The sequence below is a fragment of the Berghia stephanieae genome, chromosome 11 (genome assembly GCF_034508935.2).
Source record: "Berghia stephanieae isolate SIO BIC M18660-M18661 chromosome 11, UCSD_Bste_1.3, whole genome shotgun sequence".
Taxonomy (NCBI): Eukaryota; Metazoa; Mollusca; class Gastropoda; order Nudibranchia; family Aeolidiidae; genus Berghia; species Berghia stephanieae.
The window spans coordinates 27,782,197-27,807,214 of record NC_088370.1 but is presented as its reverse complement, the minus strand read 5'-3'; the positions used below and the strand labels follow the sequence as shown (position 1 = coordinate 27,807,214).

The window sequence follows — 25,018 nt, the reverse complement described above, 5'->3', positions numbered from 1 at the left end:
GTTGGAGGAACCGAAATATAAGGTTGCCAGTTTGGCGTTTCAACATCAAATTTGGTATTTTTCTCAGGATTGAACAATATCATTTGTTTAATTAATTGATAAATTTATTAAACAAATCTCACGTAAACTGATAAAAACAAATGTGGAACCAATGGACTTCCTTGCGACTAGTATGGGACAGAAAATGCTGATTTATTTGTCGTAGAACAAGTTATTTCAAAAAATGGCATTTTTCCATAATTTTGGCACCGTCAGTACCGGCGCCAGAACTGACCAATAGATACCAGTACCTATTAGTCAGTGCTGACCCCCAGACGCTGGTGCCTGTTCGTCAGTACTGACGAATAGTCACTCCGTTTTTTTTTTTCGAAAACATTTGAAAATCATTATTTTAAAGTCGATCAATATTTGTCCTTGGCATTAAATAAATTCATGTTTCGTTTTCTTTTAAACCGCAAAAACTTCAGCTGAACAATAGTAGTAGTAGACGTCTATTTTCTCTTTCAAAATATAGTTATAATGTACCGTTATCCTATTTGAATTTTAAAAAGTGAACAAGTTAAGATTAATCACGTTAACTAACAATGGTGACGATGATGATGATACAATAATAATAATAATAATAATAATAATAATAATAATAATAATAATAATAATAATAATAACAACAACAACAACAATGACGATGATGATTATTATAACGTCGATGATAAATATCATTATTATTAATAATAATAATAATAATAATAATAATAATAATAATAATAATAATAATAATAATAATAATAATAATAATAATAGCAATAAATAATAATAATAATAATAATAATAATAATAATAATAATAATAATAATAATAATAATAATAGCAATAATAATAATAATAATAATAATAATAATAATAATAATAATAATAATAATAATAATAATTATAATAATAATAATACTAGCAATAATAATAATAATAATAATAATAATAATAATAATAATAATAATAATAATAATAATAATAATAATAATAATAATAATAATAATAATAATAATAATTATAATAATAATAATACTAGCAATAAATAAATAATAATAATAATAATAATAATAGCAATAAATAATAATAATAATAATAATAAAGACAGTGGCTGTTTGTCCAAGGCCACGATTGCATTCCTCACCCTCTATTGATACCGGTCCTCGTCTTCATATAGTTGACCATGCATCGATTCTTTCACTTTAGGGAAGAGATGGAAGTCTTGTGGGGCAAGATTAGGTGAATACTGCCGTACTCTGGAAAACCTCATGTTCTAAATTTTGGCCAGAAAACTCATCCTTCAAATATCCATCGATTTAAATGACCCTCATCTTGCCAAAAAAACCTCTCAAACCTGGGACTTTGCGAAGACTGTTTACTCACATTTCTCCCCGTATTTATGTGTAAAATGAGTAACTGGTTGCTGACAGAAATGTTTGTTTGTTTTTTGTTGCTTTAGGTCTCTTCCAACACAATTGAGGTTATATGAGAGACCGCTGAAACAAAAAAACAAGCAATCTAACAAAAATAGTACAAATGTAAATCAAAATCATAACCTAAAGATATCATAAGCTAAATTATAAATAACCAAGAACAAACAGGCAGAAGATTTAAAGAAAAAAAAAAATATCCCCTGTCAAAAATACAATCACAAACCAAAGAAGCAGGATAGGCTAGTAAAGAGAAGAAGAAACGACATCACTATCGGATCGTACACCCATGCGAACATCATAGGTATATGATTCAAGGGTGATGCTCCCATCCAACCATCCGCTGACAGAAATGTCTCGATCAGAAAATATTGCATTATGAATATCATATAACAACAGTACAGCTGTCTGTCTTGACCCACATATTTCTGAAAAGGCAGTTTTTTGCAAAAAATAATCCAAAATTTTACAAGCAAAATCTCAAATTTTGCAAGCTAAGAAAAGCGACATTTGCTTCGTTTTTTTGTTTTTAAGGGTTTTACGGCGCTTGCAACACATTAAGGTCATATCAGCGCCAGTAAAAAGGAAAAAAATGGGATAGTAAAAAGTTCTAGAATTACAATTAAAGCACCCAAGAAAAAGTAAGACATAGGGAACTGGGAACAAATAGGGATCAGATGTAGATTCCAAGAGCATACCACCAATGCACTTAGTTTGAGATCACCTATAAGTCTCATCCAGACACAAGCACAAAATCCAACAAAGAGGAATACACTCAAATGCTTGCATTATACATTAAAAATAACACATAACAGAGAGATGATTTACAAGGAAAAAAATATCATCTCCCAAAACAATAACTATGCATTTGACTGTTTCCCTCCCAGTCAAGGACTCCGGCCAGGGTCGGGACAAAACCGAGCAATCTCACACCAAGACAAAGACAGAAAGCAATTTGGAAAACAGATATACGGGGATAGAAGACATGGTAAGTACCTCCCTGCCCACTGTGGAGGTAGGGAACCCCACCCAGGACTTTTGCTTCAAATTTGTGATTAATTTTCCTAAAAACCCATAATAATTTCATGAAAGAGCAAGTTATTTTTTGGGGTTTCATGGCGCTTGCAAATGTAAGGTCATTTCAATGCCAGTAAAAAGGAAAAAAATGAATATATTTTGCTGCCGCAATACAAATCAGTGATATTATATATTGCGATTTTTTTGCGGCCTCAAGCGATGCAAAAAACTGCTATGCCAGATATTAGGCTGCACTGTAAACTGAGTGATAGTATAGTGCATTCAATTTCCTCTCCTGTTCGTGAATAAACAGTGTGTCATAGACACTATACATTTGTGTAATGGTAGCACATCTGACTGGTAATCAGAAGGTCTGAAGTTCGAACCCCAGTCGAGGTCGACTGATTTTTTGGGGTGGTTTTTTTTCTTGTATTTTTCTTTCTTGCTTTGTCTGGCACCTTTCATGCACACTTGTTCAGTTCTCATAATAATAATAACCACCGATTTTGCCAGAAACACATAAAGGTGGAATTCTAACACTGTCGGCAACACGATCACATGTGTTAAGGATGGGAGAGCAATTGAATTTCTTACTAACCTCCCTCTCCCTCCCCCAATTCATTATTATCTTTAAAAATCAGAAAATTGGAAGAATGGAAGAAAGAAAATTGGAAGGGTTGCCGGGTATCCGGGTATGTACATGTTACATGTTGCTGTTGGCTGGGAATCCATTGTAAAGTGCTTTGAGCACCTTGAGTGAATATTATGCTGTATCAGACCTGCCAACCCTTCATATTCCAAAAAGTGGAATCAGAAGGTCAGAAAATAGGAAATTGAGACAAAAAAAATTGGAATCTTTTAACAATGGATAATTCTGCACCAAAATTACCACCAACTTTGCCACCAAATATGTTTTTGTTGTTTTTAAGGGTTTTACGGCGCTTGCAACACATTTAGGTTATATCAGCGCCAGTAAAAAGGAAGAAAATGGGACAGTAAAAAGTTCTAGAATTACAATTAAAGCACCCAAGAAAAAGTAAGACATAGGGGAACTGGGAACAAATAGGGATCAGATGTAGATTCCAAGAGCATACCACCAATGCACCTAGTTTGAGATCACCTATAAGTCTCATCCAGACACAAGCACAAAATCCAACAAAGAGGAATACACTCAAATGCCTACATTATACATTAGAATAACAATAATACATTACAGAGAGATGATTTACAAGGAAAAAAATATCATCTCCCATAACAATAACTATGCATTTGACTGTTTCCCTCCCATCTAGGACTCCGGCCAGGGCCAGGACAAAACCAAGTAATCTCATGCCAAGACAAAGACAGAAAGCAAGTTGGAAAACAGATATAAGGGGATAGAAGACACAGTATGTACCCCCCTGCCCACTATGGGAGGTCAGGATCCCCACCCAGTGCCACCAAATACAGACAGCATTCGGGCACAGGTGGCAAAAACCACATACTGTATCATATGTACGGTGTGGTTTTCTTTTTTTTAGTATTGACACATTTCAGGGTTGAATAGCTCGAAAGCTATGTAAGATTTCATTGAACGTTTGTTTACCATATATGCAGAATTTATTCAAACTTTTGATTGATATAAGTTTTAAAACACTGTGCACCCTTTGGTAGCTGAGTTATGACGTAATCAGTAGAAAAGGGTAATTTTGACATAAATTGTAATTTATTTTGGCTTTGTCCGACATGATTCTCGAACTTTGACAGACAGTTATCGAAAACATTGTCTTCTCAGATGGAGCCACCTTTTACGTGTCCGGGCATGTGCACAAACACACTGTTCAACATTGGAGGAAACAATAAAACCAGATGAAGTTATTGAATGTCGTTGCAACTCACCAAAAGTCAATGTCTGGTGAGAACTGTCCAAAGAAAGAGCGGTAACCTTTCTTTTTTTGACGACATGACAGTGACAACAGCAAACTATCAAACCGGTCATGTTAAAATCATACGGAGTCTCTCCATCTGATTATCTTTAACCTAACATCTTTTCCCAACATGATGGAGCTCCCCTCAGCGGAGTTTAAATGTGAGGGAATTTTTAAAAGAACAGCTCCCAAACAGATGGATCAGCCGAGATGGTCAAATTTCCTGGCCTCCAAGATCACCTGATCTAACCTCACTTGACTTTTTCATGGGGATATATGAAGAGCAGAGTGTTTAGAACCCCAGTGAGAGACATTGGTGACCTGAAGACAAAAGTAAGAGAAGCCGGTCGCTCTGTCACAATTATTCATACTGCAAAAGACATAAGACAAACTGTAGAGACACTTGTCATTGAAAATGATGGTGGTCACATGGAGCTTTAAAGTTTAAATTGGACGATTGCGCAAGCAAGATTCAGAAAAAAACTTAAATAAATTTGGATAAATATGTTGAAAACAAAATCGATGTCGTTGTAGCTGTTCTTGAGTTATTCAAACCTGAACTGTGTCAATGATTAAAAACAAAATACTGTACATTACGATTTACGTTAAAATAACCATTTTCTACTGAAGACGTCATAGCTCAATTACCAAAGGGCGCACAGTGTTAAATCTTAAATAAATTCTACGCCTATGGGAAAAAAAAGTCCGATGAAATATTACATAGCTTTGGAGTTATTCAAACCTGAAATGTGTCAATAATAAAAATACCACGCTGTATTAGGTAATGGAAAGGGGAAGGAGGAAAGGAGTGCAAATTCATTTTCCTACTTATCTCCCTTTTGGCAATCATGCTTTTTTTTAAATTCACCTTTTTAACACATTTTTTTCTTCTTACCATTATCATCATTTTTGAGAATCAGAATTTAAGAGATACAGGCAGAATAGTGGAAAAGGAAAAATGAAAATATGAATGATTCTTCCAAAAGCTGAAGGGTTGGCAGGTATGTATGCTATATATATATGCTCAAGTATTTATACAAATTGGAATCAAAGGCACCAAAGTTTTTCACAAAGAACACCAGCATCTGTATCAAAATCTTTATTTATTATATACAAAATCATGGGATAATCTACCACTTATCCTAATAAAAATTATATGGTAATAAAAATTTCACACTTGATTGATCATCCAAGCAGGTTTACCACCATTGGATTGTTCAAATGCCAATAAACTTATTATATTTATTAAATTAATCAGTTAGCAAAATACCTTGGTCTACATCAATATTAACCTATCTTGGAATGACCATACAGACACAATCACACAGAAAGCAAATTTCATAACTGCTCTTCTGAACAGAAACATAAGCAGCTGCTCCAGTTAAATCAAGGCCAAATGTTATACAATGCTAATAAGATCAGTTGTTGAATGTGCAAGCATTGTCGGGGACCCTATCACGAAAAGAAATAAAGATAAACTTCAGATGGTACAAAGGAGAGCAGCACGTTTTGTATTAGGCAATTTCAAAACCATTGACAGCGTGACGCAGATGGTTTGAACATTACTTTGGAACAATAAAGGAAGCAATCCAAACTGACAATGCTCCATCGTATTTCACAACCTTGTAGCAATACCACTGAACAACCTGAGTCCAGCAACAATGAGATCACGAACAAGAGGACATGATCTAAGATTGAAAGTGTCGTGCTCCCAAATACAAAGCCATGAACAGTCGTTCTTCCCCTCTTCTATATGCTTTTGGAATAACCTACCACCTATCGTTGTTAATCAATCACCACAGAACAGTTTAGAGTCAGGTTAATTCATAACTATAGCACACAAATACATCTTGAAATGTGACACATCGAGACGCCTACATTTGCGACAAATACACCAGAGGTGGTTTTGAAAATTAAGAGAAGAAATAAAGAACAAAATCCTGGAGATAAAAATTTTAACTTCATTCATTTTTCTTCAATAAATCGTCATCCGCTAAGCTGCTCATCCATCCATCATATCAAACGCAATATGATAACCTGTCTCTTGTTTGTTTTTAAGGGTTTTACTGTGCTTACACATTTAGGTCATATCAGCACCAGTAAAAGGAAATGGGATAGTAAAAAGTTATAGAATTACAATTAAACTGTCATCTGCATTTTTTGCGGCCGCAAATATCAGGGCGATCCGCAAATTTCCCAAAATTGGCAAATTGTGGCAAATTTTGGGAAAATTGGCAAATCGCGTGGCAAATTTTGGGAAAAAAAAGAAGCGAAAACAAAATAACGAAAAAAAAAGGTGCGAAACTTGAGAAATGTTGCAGCTTTGCCTGGGCCCAAACCAAGGGAAGCTACTCTCTACGGATAATGATCCTTTAAAATCTTTGTAACAACGCTATTCAAAGTCATTTCATTTCTCAATTCAAATAAATCGATTCACTTACATTTCCAACTTCAGTCATGGATCGTTTCGTCAAAAAATCTTCAAATAAGGACCCAAAGTACGGCAAATTTTTTGACAAATTGTGGTCTTTTTGGCAAATTTCTTGGCAAATTTGGGGGATTTTTTGGGCAAATTTTAGGTCCCAATTTGGCAAAAAATGCAGATGACAGATTAAAGCATCCAAAAAAAGGTAAGACAATGGGGAATTTGTTCAAATAGGAAACAGATGTAGATTCCAAGAGCACACTATCAAAGTACTTAGTTTGAGATCACCTAAAAGTCTCATCCAGACACAAGCACAGGTCTCCACCAAGAGGAATACACTCAAATATTTACAAATCATATAAAATATGTAAACAAAACACAATACAGTGCATAACAGAGAGATGGTTTACAAGGAAAAAATATCATCTCCCAAAACTAACTACACATTTGACTGTTACCCACTCAGCCAGGGTATCCGACCAGGTCGGGACAACACCAAGAAATCTCATTCTAAGACAAAGACGGAAAGCATGTTGGAAAACAGATACAGGGGGATAGAAGACACAGTAATTGCCTCCCTGCCCACTGGGAGAACCTGTCTCTTGCTTCAACAAGTTTCTTTTGAAGGTTTCCTTTTTAATGTCTTGAGTTGACCGAAAGCACCACATTTACGTAATCTCCCTGTTGTGGATCTCTTGCTTTAATCTGGCAATTGACATTAAAGAAAAAAACAAAACAAAACAGAACTTGAAAGTATCTGAAAATGATTGTGTGAGTAAATTTCGTTATGTTCAAAAATAATAATAATAATAATAGTAATAATAATCATAAATGCCTAACAATGCTTAAATAATAAAAAATTAATCAAAATACATACACATTGAGCAAAATGTGTACAACGAGCAAAAATGGATAAGAATATGCATTTTTTACGTAAGGTTGGACCACTGGCTTTACATACAGGGATGGGCATCGATCCTAGGTGAAGACTTTTTGAGATGTTTTTCTGTCCCCCCCCCCCCCTGTCCACTCAGTAGTGATTGGCTCTGTTAGATCTAGAGGAAAGTACTGTGCGATACATTAGCGTCCTATCCGAAGGGTATGTACAATTTTTACGTAAGCTTGGCACCACTAAGTTGCAGGGATTGACATCAACCCTGGGTGAAGACTTTTGAGATGTTTTTGTTTTGTTTTTAAGGGTTTTACGGCACTTGCAACACATTAAGGTCATATCAGCGCCAGTAAAAAGGAAGAAAATGGGATAGTTAAAAGTTCTAGAATTACAATTAAAGCACCCAAGAATAAGGTAAGACAAAGGGGAACTGGGAAAAAATAGGGATCAGGTGTAGATTCCAAGAGCATACCACCAATGTACTTAGTTTGAGATCACCTATAAGTCTCATCCGGATGCAAGCACACAATCCAACAAAGAGGAATACACTCAAATGCTTACATTATACATTCAAAATAACAAATATAATAAGACATAACAGAGAGATGATTTACAAGGAAAAAAATATCATCTCCCAGGACAAGAACTATGCATTTGACTGTTTCCCTCCCAGTCAAGGACTCTGGTCAGGGCCAGGACAAAACCAAGTAATCTCATCCCAAGACAAAGACAGAATGCAAATTGGAAAACAGGTACCGGGGTATAGAAGACACAGTATGTACCTCCCTGCCCACTATGGGAGGTCAAGAGCCCCACCCAGTGAGATGTTTTTCTGTCTCTGTTAGATCTGGAGGAAAATACTGTGCGATACATTAGCGTCCTATCCAAAGAGTAGCCAGCGTGCTAATAAACAGTATTAAAAATAAATAATAAATAACGCCCTCCCATGAAGAATCATTTGACGCTATTACTTAGGCATTGAATGAAGGAATAAAGGTAATCCATCAAACAAACATCTGATGCAAACAGGAATCACCCATGTTGCCCAAAGTGAGCAAATTGAGGGTTAATAATCTTGTCCTAGAAAAAAAAAATGCCTGAAGTGAGGCTTGAGCCTGAGGCCTTCTGGGTTACAGTTCAATGCTTTAACCACTCAGCCACTTCGTCCCCCAATAGAAAATACAAATGATTTTAGAATCTTTGAAAAAGGTGATGATAGTGGTCGAGGAGATCTGTGAAGAGATACAATTTATGAAGTCTTTCGAAGCCTGAATAAGAAGATAGAGGTGGCGATATTGTGATAGCTTTGGATGTGATAGTGATGTTTTGGTGGTTGCAGTCAAAATGAATCATAATTTCTCATAATTAAGAATCTCAAAACTTACTTACTTACTTATCCGAACCAGCGACCACCTGAGGTCTAGCCCTTCGGTCTTGTGCCATGACGTAGAAGTTAGACGTCTTTTGTAGTTGAGAATCTTAAAACAGCAGATTTGAAAAGGGACCCAAGCTGATAATTCCCACTTTTATAGATATAAACCCCCCCCCCCCCCCTAAAAAATACAACCCCCAAAAACAACAGCTTTCATTGAATGAGATCTTGGGACAAGGTGGCAGCGGTATGGCCTTTGTATTGTACCCAAAAGATACCGAGTTCACCTTGAACAAGTCACCTCGCCCTTTGTTTGCGGTTCTGCACTGCCGCTGGCGCCTGGGTTATTCCAGTCATCCCTTGGAATTTACCCTTAAGACAAATTCTATTTTTAAAAATTTATTTATAATACAAGATCACTGACCCATGTCCAGAAAACTTTGTTACATCGAGAGTACAATAGTACTCCCTTCACCTGCTCGAGTAAAGAAACTTACTCGTCAAACTGGTCAGCAGACTCTGGACGGATGGGTAAGAATTCTTGATGTTTAATTGACCAGGACACTGACCAGAACAGAACAACTCGTGGCTCTCAAAATCCAGCTTGCCCGTGTCCATTAACATTCTGATGGAAGAAACAATTTTTAAAAATAATAATAATTACCATCAACAATTTAGCTAGACAAATATGAAAATCCCCGAAGCATTTGTTAGTAAAAAAAAAATAAAAAATTCCCGCATTTCTATCTTGTCTAGTTGATACCAAGCTGTGGACTGTAAAAAGTAATAAAAACAAAAATGAATATAACAACAGCTAAAAAAAAAACAACAAAAAAGTGAACAAAATACCAAACACGGAACATTTTAGGCTCAAAACCCTTCTTCAGCCAACAACGAAAAAAAAAACCACTCCAAAAAACAATGAAAACATAAATACATACATGGCTAAAAAACCAGATCAACGACAGATAAATATGAGGCACGTCCTTACATTTCTCTGCCGTCAATCGGGTTGGGTCCGAAACAATCTGTGCTTTTTTCTGAAACTGCTATATTAATTTTTGTTTCTTACTTTCTCCATTTCTATCTTCCATGTTTTAACTCAATCAACTCTAACACCAACTGTCTCAGTCTATGACGATGACTACTTTTATCCCATCATTGTTTCTATTTTTCTGAGTGACAAAATATATACATTATACAAATACTACTGTTTCTATTTTTTTTTCTGAGAGAAAAATGATATGCAGGTTACAAATACTACTGTTTCTATACTTTTTTTTTAATTGAGAGACAAATTATATGCATGCTACAAATACTACTACTGTTTATTTTAACATGGTATTTGTAGTTGAATAAAACTATGTGCATGCCTATTTTTTTCTTCAATTTTTTAAATTACCAAAGATCTCTTAGGAGAGTGGATAGTAAAGACTAAGTTTTGAGTCATTTAAAATAACAACAACAAAAAACATGTAAGATGGAGTACATTCCTATGTCTTCGCCCACGTCATTTCATGTTCAATGTTTGCGCGGAAAAATGTGGAAATAGCCCAGTAGACTTATGCTAAAAAATGGGATAGCTGGGAAGAAATTGACACAAGCTAAGCAAATTGGATTACATATCTTATGCTTTTGTTCATACTAAAACCTCACTGAAAACTGTCTGTGGGGAAAAAAAAAGTTATTAATTCAGGTTTTCAGCAATTCTTTATATGATCACCCTGCAGATCGTGAAATCTTAGGGATTTCTTACATGCACAGTCCGATTCAAGTGACAGAAAGAAAATTTCAAACGGGAAGCCAGTTTTATATGCCCACGCAACGCAGTCATTACCAGAAATCCTCCTAGTTTCGTTATCAAGAAGAAAAAAGTCACCAATAAGTAGAAAGTAACAGATCCGTTACTTGCCGTTCGAGTGCTGAACAGCAAGTGAACCAATATTTCTCAGCTATCATTCTGGTGGCACGAAAACCGATGAAAGAGTCAAAATTCCGGAATTTCCAGCATATGCTGGCGAACCGTCACCCATGCATGATTATAGATAATAATCTAGATCGAGAGTTGTTTGTTCATTGTTTTAATTTCCTAGACAAAAAAGATTTATCCAGGGTCATGCGAGGGGCATTTCCATTTCCAATCTTAACTTTTTTTTCTTTCTTTTCCCCCAGATGAGATCGTCAAATCGGGACAGTCCCGAATTTGGCATCCAGGTATAAAATATACAGCAAGGGTCTTTGAAGCAACCCCTATCCACAGATGCAGAAATCAAGCAAAATTAGAAGATTTAGTTTTAGGAACATACTTTAAAGACTTTCCATTTCCAGCCCTGAATATGGCCTCCCAGTTGGATGTATAAGCAAAGCCTGCTTTTTGCAGGAATTCCATTGGGGAAATGAGCTGACCTTTGAACTCCACACAAGGGCGATGGGATCCTGCAAAGGTTAAGAAAGAATGACAACGATAATAATGATAATAATAATAATAATAATAATAATAATAATAATAATAATAATAATAATAATAATAATAATAATAATAACAACAACAATAATAACTGACACTCAGAAGAAAAGAAACAAAAAAACTCGAGTGTAAGGCAGTCAGAGAAGAGATAAAGACACAGGAGCAAGAAACCAATATTTACGACCAGACTGATTTTATACTGTGCAGACAAATACACAAATAAAATCACAACTAATACTAATACCAATATGAGATCACAAGTTTGCCATTGAACGCCACAAACACCACCTTAAAAAATGACACCAACATAATCTTGAACCTATATCTATTGATTTATAAATATTGGGGCTCTCGATGTGTCAGTGGCACTTGCCTCAATAGCAAAGAAATTGCATCATTGACGTGGTTGAATTTTTTTTCTGGGCTCCTGTCCACCTAGCAGCGGTTGGGTAGCAGAGACTATTAAATCTAGTGTAGAGTGCTTTGCGATAATTCTAGTGTCCAGTCCAAAGGGTAACATGCAACTTCTATACTATTCATTTAATATTAATGCTAAACTTCAGCTCCAACTCCAAGAAAAAAGAATTTGAATACAGGAAAAGGTTGTTTGGCTTTTTAAAAATCTATTCTAAATCACTAATGATATAATTACCTGGGCAGTAAAATTTATCACGATGTAAGATAGCAGACAGCTGTTCACAAATGATGGGAAGGAAATTGCCATAGAAAACCCGTCCAGACAGTTTGTGCATCCTTTTAGACGTGCGATTCTTTTCAGTATAATATGTCCTGATGAGATGATATATAAATAAATATATGTCTATATGTGGGGCTAGAGCTCAGGTGGTCGCTGGTTCGGATAAGTAAGTAATTCTGTCAAATGGAATGGGATATATATATATATATATATATATATATATATATATATATATATATATATATATATATATATATATATATATATATATATATATATATATATATAATGTATAATTATTAGAAGATTAAATTAAATCATAATAGCAATATAACAAAAGGGAAGAGAAGTCGTGACGTCACATTTTCTACTCTTCCAGTTCCAAACTCATTGGAAGTGAGTATGTAACCAGTCTTTTAAAGACTTTTAATTGTGATGCAGAATCAATTCCAAAGCAAACACAAGCAAGCTAGCAACGAAATATGGCGTATCAAGAACCAAAGTCTCCCATTTGCTAAAAACAAACAAGGATGACGTCCTCAAAGTGAGTAACGGATCAAATCTGGGACTTAAACGACCGAAAGATGACCGTTGTTGAAAACGCCTTTGTCATGTGGCTGGGTGGTAAATTAAACCAAGGCTCTCGGCTGTCTGAAGACCTAATCAATCAAAAGGCAATAGACCTAGCATCAATACAAGGCACGTCTTTCTCCCCATCAGAACGCTGGCTCACGAGATGGAAAGGTTGACATAATGTCTTGTGTAAAAAAGAATTATGGTGAAAAACACAAAACTGATGCTTTAGGATTACTATTCTTACAAACAATAATGTCACATTTTGTTGTCGATATAACTTGAAAAAGAAAAAAGTAAACCCCTCCCAGAAGCCCGCAGAGGGGGAGTCCTATATGAATAGCACATGAAAGCTGGTGCTTAGACACTACTTTTAGCTTCTCCGCACACTAAATTAAACTCCAGAGGGTGTGAAATTAAGCGGAACCGACTGTAATATATATATATATATATATATATATATATATATATATATATATATATATATATATATATATATATATATATATATATATATATATATTATATATATATAAAAGATTCTGAAATAAAATATAATATACTCACGCTGCAAATGCACTATTTTTTGGAACTTTCTTTACGCTGTAGGCAGTCAGTACGGCTACAGGGCGACTCTTAAAATAACTTTTGAGATATGTTGAATTATTTTGCATTTGCTCCTCGCGCGCTTTGAGCAGTTTTTGTAACTGGTAACGCACCATAGAGTTCATCTGCGGTATTTTAGAAAAGATGGGGGGAGGTTCTGATTTTGAAGCAGTAGCTGGTTTTTTAACCTGAACAGCCTGTGGAGCACCATTATTAATTCTTTTATTACCATTATTATTATTATTATTATTATTATTATTAAGAAGACTCATGTAAGGTGCCTTTAGCAATGACATAGCTTTGGGAGCTGTTGAAGATTTTATATTTGGACTCTGCTGCTTTTGAGGGGGTTGGAAAGCTATTTTAATGGGTATAGGTTGAGCTGGTAATACTGAAGATGACGACTGTATTATTGAAGATGACGACGGATTATTATTTGCAGATGCTGAAGATCCATTGTTCGAGTCAAGCTTTTGTAAATCAACTAAAACTGGTTGGACTGGGAAAGTGATGGCCACTTGCTGTTCTGTGTGTGGTGTGTGAGAGGCTTTCGTAACTGGCAACTCTGAAACATCTTTATTATTGCTCGTCGAAACTGGGACAGAATCCGGTTGTGAGGTTAAGCCTTTAGATTTGACCTTATACACCTCAACCTCATTCACGGACAAGGTGTCTACTGCCACTGTCGTGGAAGATTCCATGGAAGTCAGAATCTCTGTGGAGAAATCTACTTCATTTGAAACAAAGTATTGGTTTCCATTGTGTTCTGTACAGATTCAGTTCCACTCTCGATGAATGATCTGTGAAAAATAAAAAATAAATATGTTCAAGAATAAAAAATATTTTATGTCCAATATATCAAGTCTAACCTGAGCTGATTTCCCATTGTTTCTTCCTATCAGGAATGCCCTTGGGATAAGTCCAAAAAGCCTACTAAGAAAAAACTTTTCATCTGAATAGTGCATCCCTGTAATAATAATAATAATAATAATAATAATAATAATAATAATAATAATAATAATAATAATAATAATAGTCCTGGAACAACAACAGAAGACATCTAACTTCTAATTCATGGCACAAGACTGAAGGGCTAGAGCTCAGGTGGTCGCTGGTTCGGATAAGTAAGTAAGTAATCCTGTCAAGATGGAATGAGATATTAAAAACTTCTGAACACACGAATGGATACGTATACCAGACTAGTTCTCTACACTTTCAACCAAATCATTTTTCTGTGGCTCATTAAATTAGAAAAAATAATTTTTTAAACCAAATTTGAATCAATTTTTCCCCCCTGGAAATGTTTTGATTTTGTAGTGGGAATTTTATTTATCAAAGTTCTGAAGAAAGTGTTGGAGAACCATACAATTCTAAATAGACAGGTTTGCGGCTAAAGATGAGAAAAAAAGGGAATCCCTGCCTGATAAAAATTTTATATTTTAAAGAGAGCTTTTAAATAGTGCAATCTCCACTAAACGTGCTCAAAGCACTTTACAAGGAGTCCCTGGCCAACAGCAACACTTGACATGTAGGACGGGACGTGATGCCTGTAAGGCGCTATTACAATTTTTTTGGACAGAGACAACAGTGTTAACGGACAGGCACTCGTTTTACACCTGAGTATGGTGAGAGAATGTGGACTTAACTATGCATCGACCAAGGCTCGAACCCAGGACCTTCCAATCCGAAAGTAAGTGTCATACCACAAGACCACATAGCCGCACTATAAAACATACAGTGGTCACCTCCTATCAGTATTTGTATTTGCCCACTTTGCATTACAATTACAATTGTTGTGAAAACTATTCACTGGGACAGAGAGGAGGAAAAGGAAACCAATTTAAAAAAAAATATTGAACAGATCTGGAACTCAGCCCCCTCCCCCTTGTGATGAGCTACTTTCATTTGCTCGACTGTCTCTTATCAAAATCCCCTTCAATTGATTAGTGGACAACAATATTTGCAAAAGGTGTTTCTGTTTATTTATTCAATTTGTCAATATCATTTTAAAAACTCTTGAACAAACCTTGATAGATTAGTGAAAGTTTAAAATTTTCTAATATGACCATTGTTTTTGTTATCTGCCGCAGTTTTGTTTTTTGAAAGGTAGTGCAAAGCAGTCCAAGGTTTTTTGTTTTTTTTTTCTATTAGATTATTAGGGTTAGCCTTTAAAAAAAAAAAGTCTAGTAGGGGGTTTGGGAGGGGAGAGACTTTTTATTTTTTAAAAATAAGTTTCCCCCCTCCCAAACCCCGAAAATTATTCTTTTTAAAAGTCTTCCCCCTCCCAAAACCCAAAAATTATTTGGGTCCCCGAGTTTGCGGTATTAGTATTACCCTTATGTTTGTTTTATTTTTTCTTACATTAGTTGCAGTTGAGGGAATATTTGGGTTGTTTCCCTTATTTTAACAAAGTTACAGATATAAAACGTATACCACAATGATATCAATAGCAGCAGAGTATGTAATATCGTATCAATATGTTGAACGCTAAAAAGGTAGTGCTTATAAGTATGAATGCGAGAGTACATACAATAATAAATAATGATGCGAGTAGTGTGAGTGAGGGCGAGGGGCCAGTGAGTCGTGAGTATGAGTATGAGGAGCGTCGTGAGGTCCTGTCAGTTCGATTCGATTTCATGCAATATAATTGAATCAACTTATTGTGAATATGATTTGCAGATATAAATGGCAAAAAGCTTATTAGTTTACAATTTACCTGAGAGAAAATAACAAGCAGATTTTTAAACCTGCATAATAAAAGTAAAAGTAAGCGAAGTGCGGCTGAAACTGGGGACTGGGCACAGGGTTGCCAGATTATTTTTCAACAAAATGCCAGGGGAAGACTCAAAAAATGCCAAAACACTCAAAAAGATGCCAAAGTCTGTTGACTCCCACCCCCACTAAGAAAACGACTCACTTTTGATAGACAATTTACTATCATATCCTGGTGGCTTGCGTGTTTTCTTTTCTTTTTCTTTTTTTTTTTTTTTTTTTGTTTTTTTTTAATTATACTAAATTTCCTGTTGGGGTAATTATTTACCTACTGACTACTAAGTGGAGTGCTAAACCACTACACCACGGTTGGATTTTAAGAATGAAAAAGAAATGTGAAGATGTTTGTTTTTACGCGTTTAGAAATAATTAAGAAAAGGTGTCATTTGAAGTATAATATACAAGAAAAGAAAATGCCAAATGAAAATGCCAAATGCCAAATGATTTTTCTAATGCCAAACGGTTTTCAAAAATGCCAGATTTTTGGAATCTGGCATTTAAAATGCCAAACTGGCAACCCTGACTGGGCACTGGGGAACTGCTTCTTCTGGCTCACCAGATTTTTTGCCTTTTAAAAATTTTAAGAAAAATAAATCATAACCTGACTGGTGAAGAATACAGCCGGTATGAAAATATTTTGGAAGAAAAAACTGTGCCCCAATTTATTTATGACTAATCTATTTCAATTATAATGTGGTGTTCTAGACTAATAACTTCTTTAATAATAAACATGTTTGTTAGTTGTTTTTTTTTTTAAAGTAAGAAAAAAGGATAGCTGAGATGAAACTAAAACGACAACCTGGCATTTCGTGCTATAACTCACGCTCTTTATGCCTGAAGTTCTCTATGGTCGTAAACGGAAGTGGCCAAAGGTAACCTAGCAATGGCGTCCTTATTTTTATTTTGCAAACTTTGTTTATTTTCAAGATGATTACGATTGTTTTGAATGCCCATTTTCGTGTTACATGTGAATTAAATAGTTTGACAAGAAAAATGTCAGGGATGTCAGCATATATTCATAAAGAGCACGAGTGAGGCTTCCCAATCTGTTTGGTTTGAGTGGTGGGTTTTCGAAGTTTTGTCAAATTTATTAAAAATCAAAAGAAAACAACCTTACTTACATAGTAGGACATTGGTAAGTACTGCTTCGTTGTACCTTATTGATAAAATTAAAGCCATATCCTATATTTTATTGTTTGTGTCGCCTTTAATCCATGCAAAGGGAATCAGTTTATTTAACTTTTAATTTTCTATATTTCACAGTATAGTGTAGTGTACATATGCCTGATTCGACGTGCTCTTATTTGCCGGTCTGATAACCCAATTCCTTATGGGTTCATTGTTGTAATGGAAATCTCAAAATAATGACGCAAAGTATTGTCCATTACAAAAGTGTTAAACTAGGCCCATAAGTGGGTTCGTATCAGTGGCGGTTCTAGCCTATTTATAGTGGTGGGGCAAAGATGATTCGGTCATATATATATATATATATATATATATATATATATATATATATATATATATATATATATATATATATATATATATATATATTATATTTCAACTTTAAAAAAATAAAATATTTCAACCACAAATAATCACATTCACAATGAAAGGACAATACCAGTAGATTTTAATTATTCCAAACGTAATCAAAAAGGAATCACGAAAGAGAATACAACAAAAAAATAAAGCGACGAGACAAAATGCGACAACACCTTGACAATACAAGTCCATTTCGTTCACTCGAAAAATTAAAGAGATGCTTTAATCCCTCAACGGTGAGATTGATATTTCTGTTACATTTTCAGAAGTACTTAGTAACTTTAAATTTTTCATCGAGAAGCAACAACCGCGATATGACTCGAGTTTCATTCAGAGCTCAAATTGCATCATTTTTACTGCTCTCTTGGTGGTTAGAATGATTGTGCCGGTAGTGGTAGCAGTTGGAATAATGGTAGCGATGGTGGTGGTGGTGGAGGAGGAGGAGGAGGAAGAGGAGACGGTGAGGGAGGATGTAATTATGGTAGTGGTTTTGGTGGTGCTGTTGGTTAGAATGATAGTCGTGGAGAGGATGACGAAAATTATATGATGATGTTGATATTGTTTTTATTGCTATTGTAGTTTTGTTGTTAATGTTGTTGTTGTTGTTGTTAATGATGATGATAATGATGGCAACGACGATGTCGTCGACAATGATGATTACCGTACAATATTACAAAGTTTATTCAATCTTAGGCTTTCGCCTTTAAATCATACACTTTGATGACAACATACATGAAAGTGGAAAAAAATGGTAAATGGAACCAAACAATAAATTGTTACCATTAATAACCACAAAAAAATACAACAATCGTAATACCACCAATACGTACAATAATATAATAATAATAATAATAATAATAATAATAATAATAATAATAATAATAAATAATAATAATAATAATAATAATAATAATAATAATAATAATAATAATAATAATAATAATAATAATATTACCATCATCATTACTACCACCACCATCACTATTACCACCACCACCATCACCATCATTATTACGTTTCCAATCCGTTTTTCTCGTTTTTTAAAAATTGATACCTATAATAGACGAAAATTCCGGTGATTTTTTTAAAGGATAGTTAAAATATCTACCATTTTATTAACCCTGAAAACTACGATTTTTATTTTCCTATTTCAAGTAGGCAGGTCTGCTATGACAAGTATCAGTTCCATAGTCAAAAAAAGACAAACAAAAACAAAGTTTGTTTAATCTTAGGCTTTCGCCAATAATTCATACAATAAAATTAAGACAAAATAATGCTACCAATCTCTCCTCATGCATTCATTAACAATAACGACCGTGTTATCTTTACTCCTTACCCAACCAACCCCTAGCTTCCCGATTCTTCATCGCGAACTATCTTATGTATGTATTAGCTTCAGGACGGGCAAGTACGGAATCTGCCCACCCTTCCTTTAAACGTCTTTATTTCCTCTATAACTTAGAATTCAACTCTCTCCTTTCTCAGAAGAGTATTTCTCGTATACTAATTCAATTGTTGAGAAAACCAAAATGGTGGTTGTATTTTATATATTTATTTAGTCGTGACTTCTGAATAAAAGTGTTTTGTTTTATTAGAGGGAATACAATAGAAAATTACATTGTTTTGCAAAATATTTAGTCTGGCAATAAAAATACAGCGGTAATTACTTTAAGAATTTTTTTAAAAAAAGGAACAAATTAATTTGTTTAAAAAAAAAAAAAACAAAAAAAAAAAAAAACAAACAAACAAATAAGACAACAATTTAAATAAATGAATTTTGAGAAGCACTAAAGAAAACGAGAAAAAAAGAGATAATTTAAATGGATAAACAAATATATTAAAACAACACAAGTTAATACTAACTTGATATAATATTAGTAAATTGATACATTTAATTCAATACTGGAACCTTCTCAATGTTATTACATCAATGGTACCAGCACAAGTAAGGCAATAAATAAAAAAAAGTTCGTTTGCCAAAATCTCTATTTAGTGCTCACTGGTTTATAAGGTGGGCTCATTTGAATTAGCCCGACCTAGAACTAGAGAGGCCAGACAGCAAAATCACCGTCAGGCGACGTGACGATGAGATGACGATGTGGGCGGAGTGGAGTGGTTGGGAAAGGGGGGGGGGGGGGGGGGGGTGATAAAAAAGAACAGGAGCGTATCCTGGTTTATGCATTACGGGGTGCATGGTGATTCGCAATCTATCAAAAATACATACAAATTGATTTCAGTACGAAGTATCAAGTTTAAGTACTAACTTTTAAAATTATCTTATATAAATTAGATTATTTCGGACCTGGTAATACAGCTTATAACTTGAAAAAAACAGGCTGGTATTTGCCCACCCTGCCCAATATTACCAGCCGTCCCTGGTTCGTATGTCAGACCTGCATATCTGTACACGTCGGCCTGAATGAACATGTAAACTCGAAGACAAAGTCAAAGAGCATAGCTATAAGCATTCAGATTGAATTGTGCTGAAATATTGCATAAATGCGAGAATTATAGTGCGCAAAGCTAGTTAAACTTAACTTCGTCACAAGTTTCGATTACGTGTTGTGATCGACGCAGGAGAGCGATGCAACGATAGGTCTGACAAGATTAGAAACATAAAATATGAGTCGAGGAAATTGTCCAATACTGCTCAGCACTTTGAATGGAACATTTTTGTGAAGAAATTACATAATATGGCCAACTTGTCCCCCCCCCCTCCTCTATTTACTTTCTCTTTCTTTCTTCCTCACTTTCTTTCTTGTTTACTTGTCTTGTTATTCTTTTCTTTATTCTTGTCATTTTTTTTAAACTTTCTATTTTTGTTTGTTTGTTTGTCTATATTAAAGCTCTTCAGTAATGAAATAAATTTAAATAAATTTTATTCTATCAATTCCAGGAGAAACAATATCTCAGCTATGATGTTAAGATTTAATTTGCTTGCTTTATATCTAACAGTCGATTGTTTGATTTCACAACATGAGTTAATTTCGTATTAATGTATGTCTCTTGAAATACTCTTTCCATCTCTTCAATTTTGTTATGTGTGATGATTTAATAGCCGAATATAGAACCGGGGTTTATCCCGGTTTCTATAGCGTGAAACGGACAATAGCAATTGCCTGCTAGCCTTTGGATAGGACGCTGGTCTATCGCAAAGTACTTTCCGCCAGATCTAACAGACCAAATTGCCCAATCATTGCTGGGTAGACAGGGAGGAGGGAGTCAGAATAAAATCTCGACTGCACCCGGGATCGATCTCGGTCCCTTTGATTGTGAAGCGAGTGTTCTATAAACTGAGCTGTCGGAATCCCCGTGTTACTCATAGTGAAACAAATGTCATAATGCTGAAATTGTCATGCTGACAATTTTTTAAATGTTTCTTACAATATGTTTTGATCTCTCTCTCTCTCTCTCTCTCTCTCTCTCTCTCTCTCTCTCTCTCTCTCTCTCTCTCTCTCTCTCTCTCTCTCTCTCTCTTCCTTGGAGGCAAACAACGCTGTTTGATTTTTAAAAAGATAAAAATAGGTTGCATGTGTTGCCCGAAGATTGAATTTTGCAAGATACTTTGGACATGGAAATAGAATCGGTGGACAAGTGTCACATTCATCAAATATTCTTATCTTTAATTTTCTACCCATCTTGTGGCTTCTGAAAAATGAAGCACAGAGGATTCTCATTCGTCCTTCGTGTTACATTCATCCTGTTTTGTTGATAAAGGGAAACTTGAAACGTCGACATTATCTGTCTTTGTTTAATAAATTGAAGCTTCTATTTCGTTTCGTATTGTTATTCATATTTGACGCTCTCTGATATTTGTGACGGTAAATCCAAGTTTTAGCACCTACACATCCTCGATATAACGCCATATGGAGACGGTCATCTTACCAGAACAACTAGACTTACAACAAAAGACAATCATTAAAAAAAAGCCCACTCAAAAACACTAAAACATCAATCTACAAACTCAAACATCTTCAAATATTAATTTGCACCCCACACTATCAAAGACTGGAACGATCTTCCCGAATCATGTGTGAGATCACAACAGACTTAGAAACATTCAAACGTAGATTCTCAAAATTCTTCAGCCTAAACACCAACTGCCATTTTCAACAACTCTCTCTGCTCTCAAATACAAATACTCAGAATTGAGTCCACTTCGAGTAACATTCAGATTCAGATTGGTCACATAATGTGAGAAAAAAATGTGTTTTGTTAGAGGACGACAATAATCTCAAGTTGCTTCTCGTGCTCCATGCTTCTACAACTAGCTGCGGGGATTCCTTCATTCCATTGGTTGAGCAGGTTGCTTGTACTGTGCTGCCGTACACTGACAAATTGCCAATTTTACATATTGACCAGAAAACTTATGTCATAATAATATTCGAGGAATGAAGTTGACGTTACTCAGCTCTTTTTAAAATTATTTTTTTAGACAGAAGGTTGGATAATTAGTTCTCACTAAAATATATCAATCAGACGATTTGTCTGTTGGTACAACATTTTATCCGGCCGGTGAATATTGTGAGCATTTTACCTAAACGCACAGCATCAATATCAATTGACGAAAGCTCCCTCCCAACCTGTCAAAAATATAGCCACACTTATAGTGTGACGTATTTTTATGGACGTCCAGGCTATTAGTTAACGAAGGCCACGGCTTGATCAAGTACCATGTCAGTTGTGTTTTTTTTTTAAACAGATATTTTAATTTCAAGATAGACTCTACTTCTTAACTCATTTTCTTCAAGGAATGCATTTAATTTATTTCATTCAACTCAGGTTTTATAAAGTCAGCTTTAAATTAAAATTTTTGCACGAGGTTCAACGGTGGCATATTTTCGTCTCACAACCCTAACTGTTTTGGAGTCGTTGTTGTAAAGGAAATCCATTCTAGAAACCAACACAACATATTGTCCATGACAACAATGTTAAACTGATCAATAGAGGTGCCTAAATGAGTCAAATCACAGTCATAATTGCGTTCGGTTTTTAGACTTTCCAATAATATACGTCGACGCGGTTCAATCCGACAAAATAATGTTTTGTGACAATTGACCCCCCCTTCCATATCTCTCTCTCTCTCTCTCTCTCTCTCTCTCTCTCTCTCTCTCTATATATATATATATATATATATATATATATATATATATATATATATAGTTAGGACTAGAGGCCAGTGGTGTGATCTATCTCACTTTATCAAATTAATATATAAAGTGTCGCTTTTGGTTCTTGGTTGTATATTTTTTAAATTTGTGTGCATATGCATTATTATACATACATATATATATATATATATATATATATATATATATATATATATATATATATATATATATATAAATATATATATATATATATATTATATATATATATATGTGTATATATATATATATATATATATATATATATATATATATATATATATATATGTCTGTATGTATGTATGTAAACATTGTCGCCATAGACTCTCAACTTTGTGTTTATACTCTTTTATGCATGCCACGTCTGTAAACGAATTTCCATTTTTTTGGATGAATAAAATATTATTATTATTATTATTATTATTATTATTATTATTTATTATTATTATTATTATTATTATTATTATTATTATTATTATTATTATTATTATTATTATTATTATTATTATTATTATTATTATTATTATTATTATTATTATTATTATTATTATTATTATTTTGTCAGAAAACGTCTGTGTAATTTTTCAATCACAAATCCAGCGACGTATGGCTTCTTGTTCGATAGTTTTAATTTAGTTTCTTTCTTTATTAGACCCTTTAATGTTGTAGTTGGCCTAGCGTTCTCACAACACTTGACATTCGCGGCGTAATCGTAGAGTGAATAAATGTCTAAACGATTGAATGCTTAAACAAATTAATAATTTATCGATTTAATAATGGATGAAAGGGTTATTTTTGTTATAATGTATTTGAATGTACATACATACATTCTAACATATATTCTCTACGTGTGAATTAACAAATGACATTCAATAGATCTTTTCTTGTAACTCTTCATGGTATGAATGGCCAAACTATTCTGCCAGTATTTTGTAAAATACGTATTCAGAATTTTGGCCAGAAAACCCGTTCTTCAAATATTGATCGATTAAAATAACCCTCATTTTAGCAAACATTCTCAAACCCGGAACTTCGCGGAAGTCCCGGGTTTGAGATTCTTTGCCAAGATGAGAGTCATTTTAATTAATCAATATTTGAAGAACGAGTTTTCTTGCCAAAATTTTAAATAAGTCTTTATAAAAAAAAATAATTGCGATACGGCATAAAAGATATTTTCTTGTAATCCTTCGTGCCATGAATCCCCAAACTATCGATGTGTCGTGAAGAAAATAGTTGGGTTTTTTTTTTTTTTTTTTTTGCATTATAAATGATTATATCGTACATGATTCGAATCAATATGGAATTAGTGACTCACCTTCACACGTGCTCGGACAAACATAGTTGGTTGTTTATAAATAATTAACGTGAATGAAATCAAATCTCTATGATCATTGTTCTTGTTTTTATATCGCCAAATGGATGACTAGTTATCACACGATTTTCTCGATCAGATTATAAATGTTTAAATTTACACATAGTTTTCTGTGTTGATTCCATTGATCAAGCGGTAGAACAGTGGGTATTTTACTTAGACATGTACCATCGACAGTAAAACATGTGTAGTTCGCTATGTTTACCAATCACTGCCATTGTTTACATATAGATAGTATGCGCTTGGCTTAGGAGTTCACAACATTGCCATCCGGAAGGATAACGGACAAAGACACAAAACTTTGTGTAACCATGATCGTTTATAGTCAGGCTAATACACTTTAGTGAGAATTACTCATAAACGCGGATGGAAAAAAAAAACCAATAACAAAGACCTGCGTGACGTCAACTTCGAACCATCTATATGACGGATGTCCGAGATGCGTGTTTATCTCAGTGTCTACTCTGGAATATGTAACGAACACAGTGTTATGATTATGATGTACCTACCGTCAACTGGGGTAACTTTGCCTAAAGGGGAAACTTTGCCTCTTGAAATTTGGACCAATAAGAGATTGTTTAGTTTTGTGACAATTATTTCCTTTGATAAAAATTCAAGTCTTTTAAAAGGGTACGCATCTTTTTGTTGCGGGTGGTTGGATGGGAGCATCACCCTTGAATCATATACCTATGATGTTCGCATGGGTGTACGATCCGATAGTGATGTCGTTTCTTCTTCTCCTTACTAGCCTATTCTGCTTCTTTGGTTT

The 25,018-nt window shown here is 34.4% G+C and overlaps 2 protein-coding genes across 11 annotated transcripts in view; one reads left to right on the top strand and one right to left on the bottom strand.

Annotated features, from left to right (window-relative positions):
- Window positions 1-5,465: 5,465 nt before the first annotated feature.
- Window positions 5,466-16,241, bottom strand: LOC144956292 (uncharacterized). 2 transcript variants are annotated; one of them, XM_078886773.1, is made up of 6 exons: window positions 16,130-16,241; window positions 13,375-14,213; window positions 12,190-12,326; window positions 11,377-11,506; window positions 9,568-9,695; window positions 5,466-7,511 (listed from the first exon to the last, which is right to left on the bottom strand). In XM_078886773.1, the coding sequence occupies exons 2-6, from the start codon at window positions 14,112-14,114 to the stop codon at window positions 7,507-7,509; spliced, it is 1,140 nt and encodes a 379-aa protein (XP_078742899.1). In that variant the 5' UTR covers window positions 14,115-14,213; window positions 16,130-16,241; the 3' UTR covers window positions 5,466-7,506. The 2 variants fall into 2 exon arrangements, with proteins under 2 accessions (XP_078742899.1, XP_078742898.1); XM_078886772.1 differs by having other exon boundaries at window positions 9,495-9,695; window positions 16,130-16,224.
- A 780-nt stretch (window positions 16,242-17,021) lies between these two features.
- The window catches only part of LOC144957124 (coiled-coil domain-containing protein 60-like), a 75,511-nt gene continuing 67,514 nt past the window's right edge, over window positions 17,022-25,018 (top strand). For 2 of the 9 annotated variants that reach the window (XM_078888144.1, XM_078888134.1), the window contains exon 1: window positions 17,040-17,320. The gene's annotated coding sequence lies outside the window, so the exon portion shown is untranslated. Of the gene's footprint in view, window positions 17,321-24,220; window positions 24,770-25,018 lie in introns of those variants that run through there. The other 7 variants (XM_078888142.1, XM_078888126.1, XM_078888121.1 and 4 more) reach the window with 7 other exon arrangements.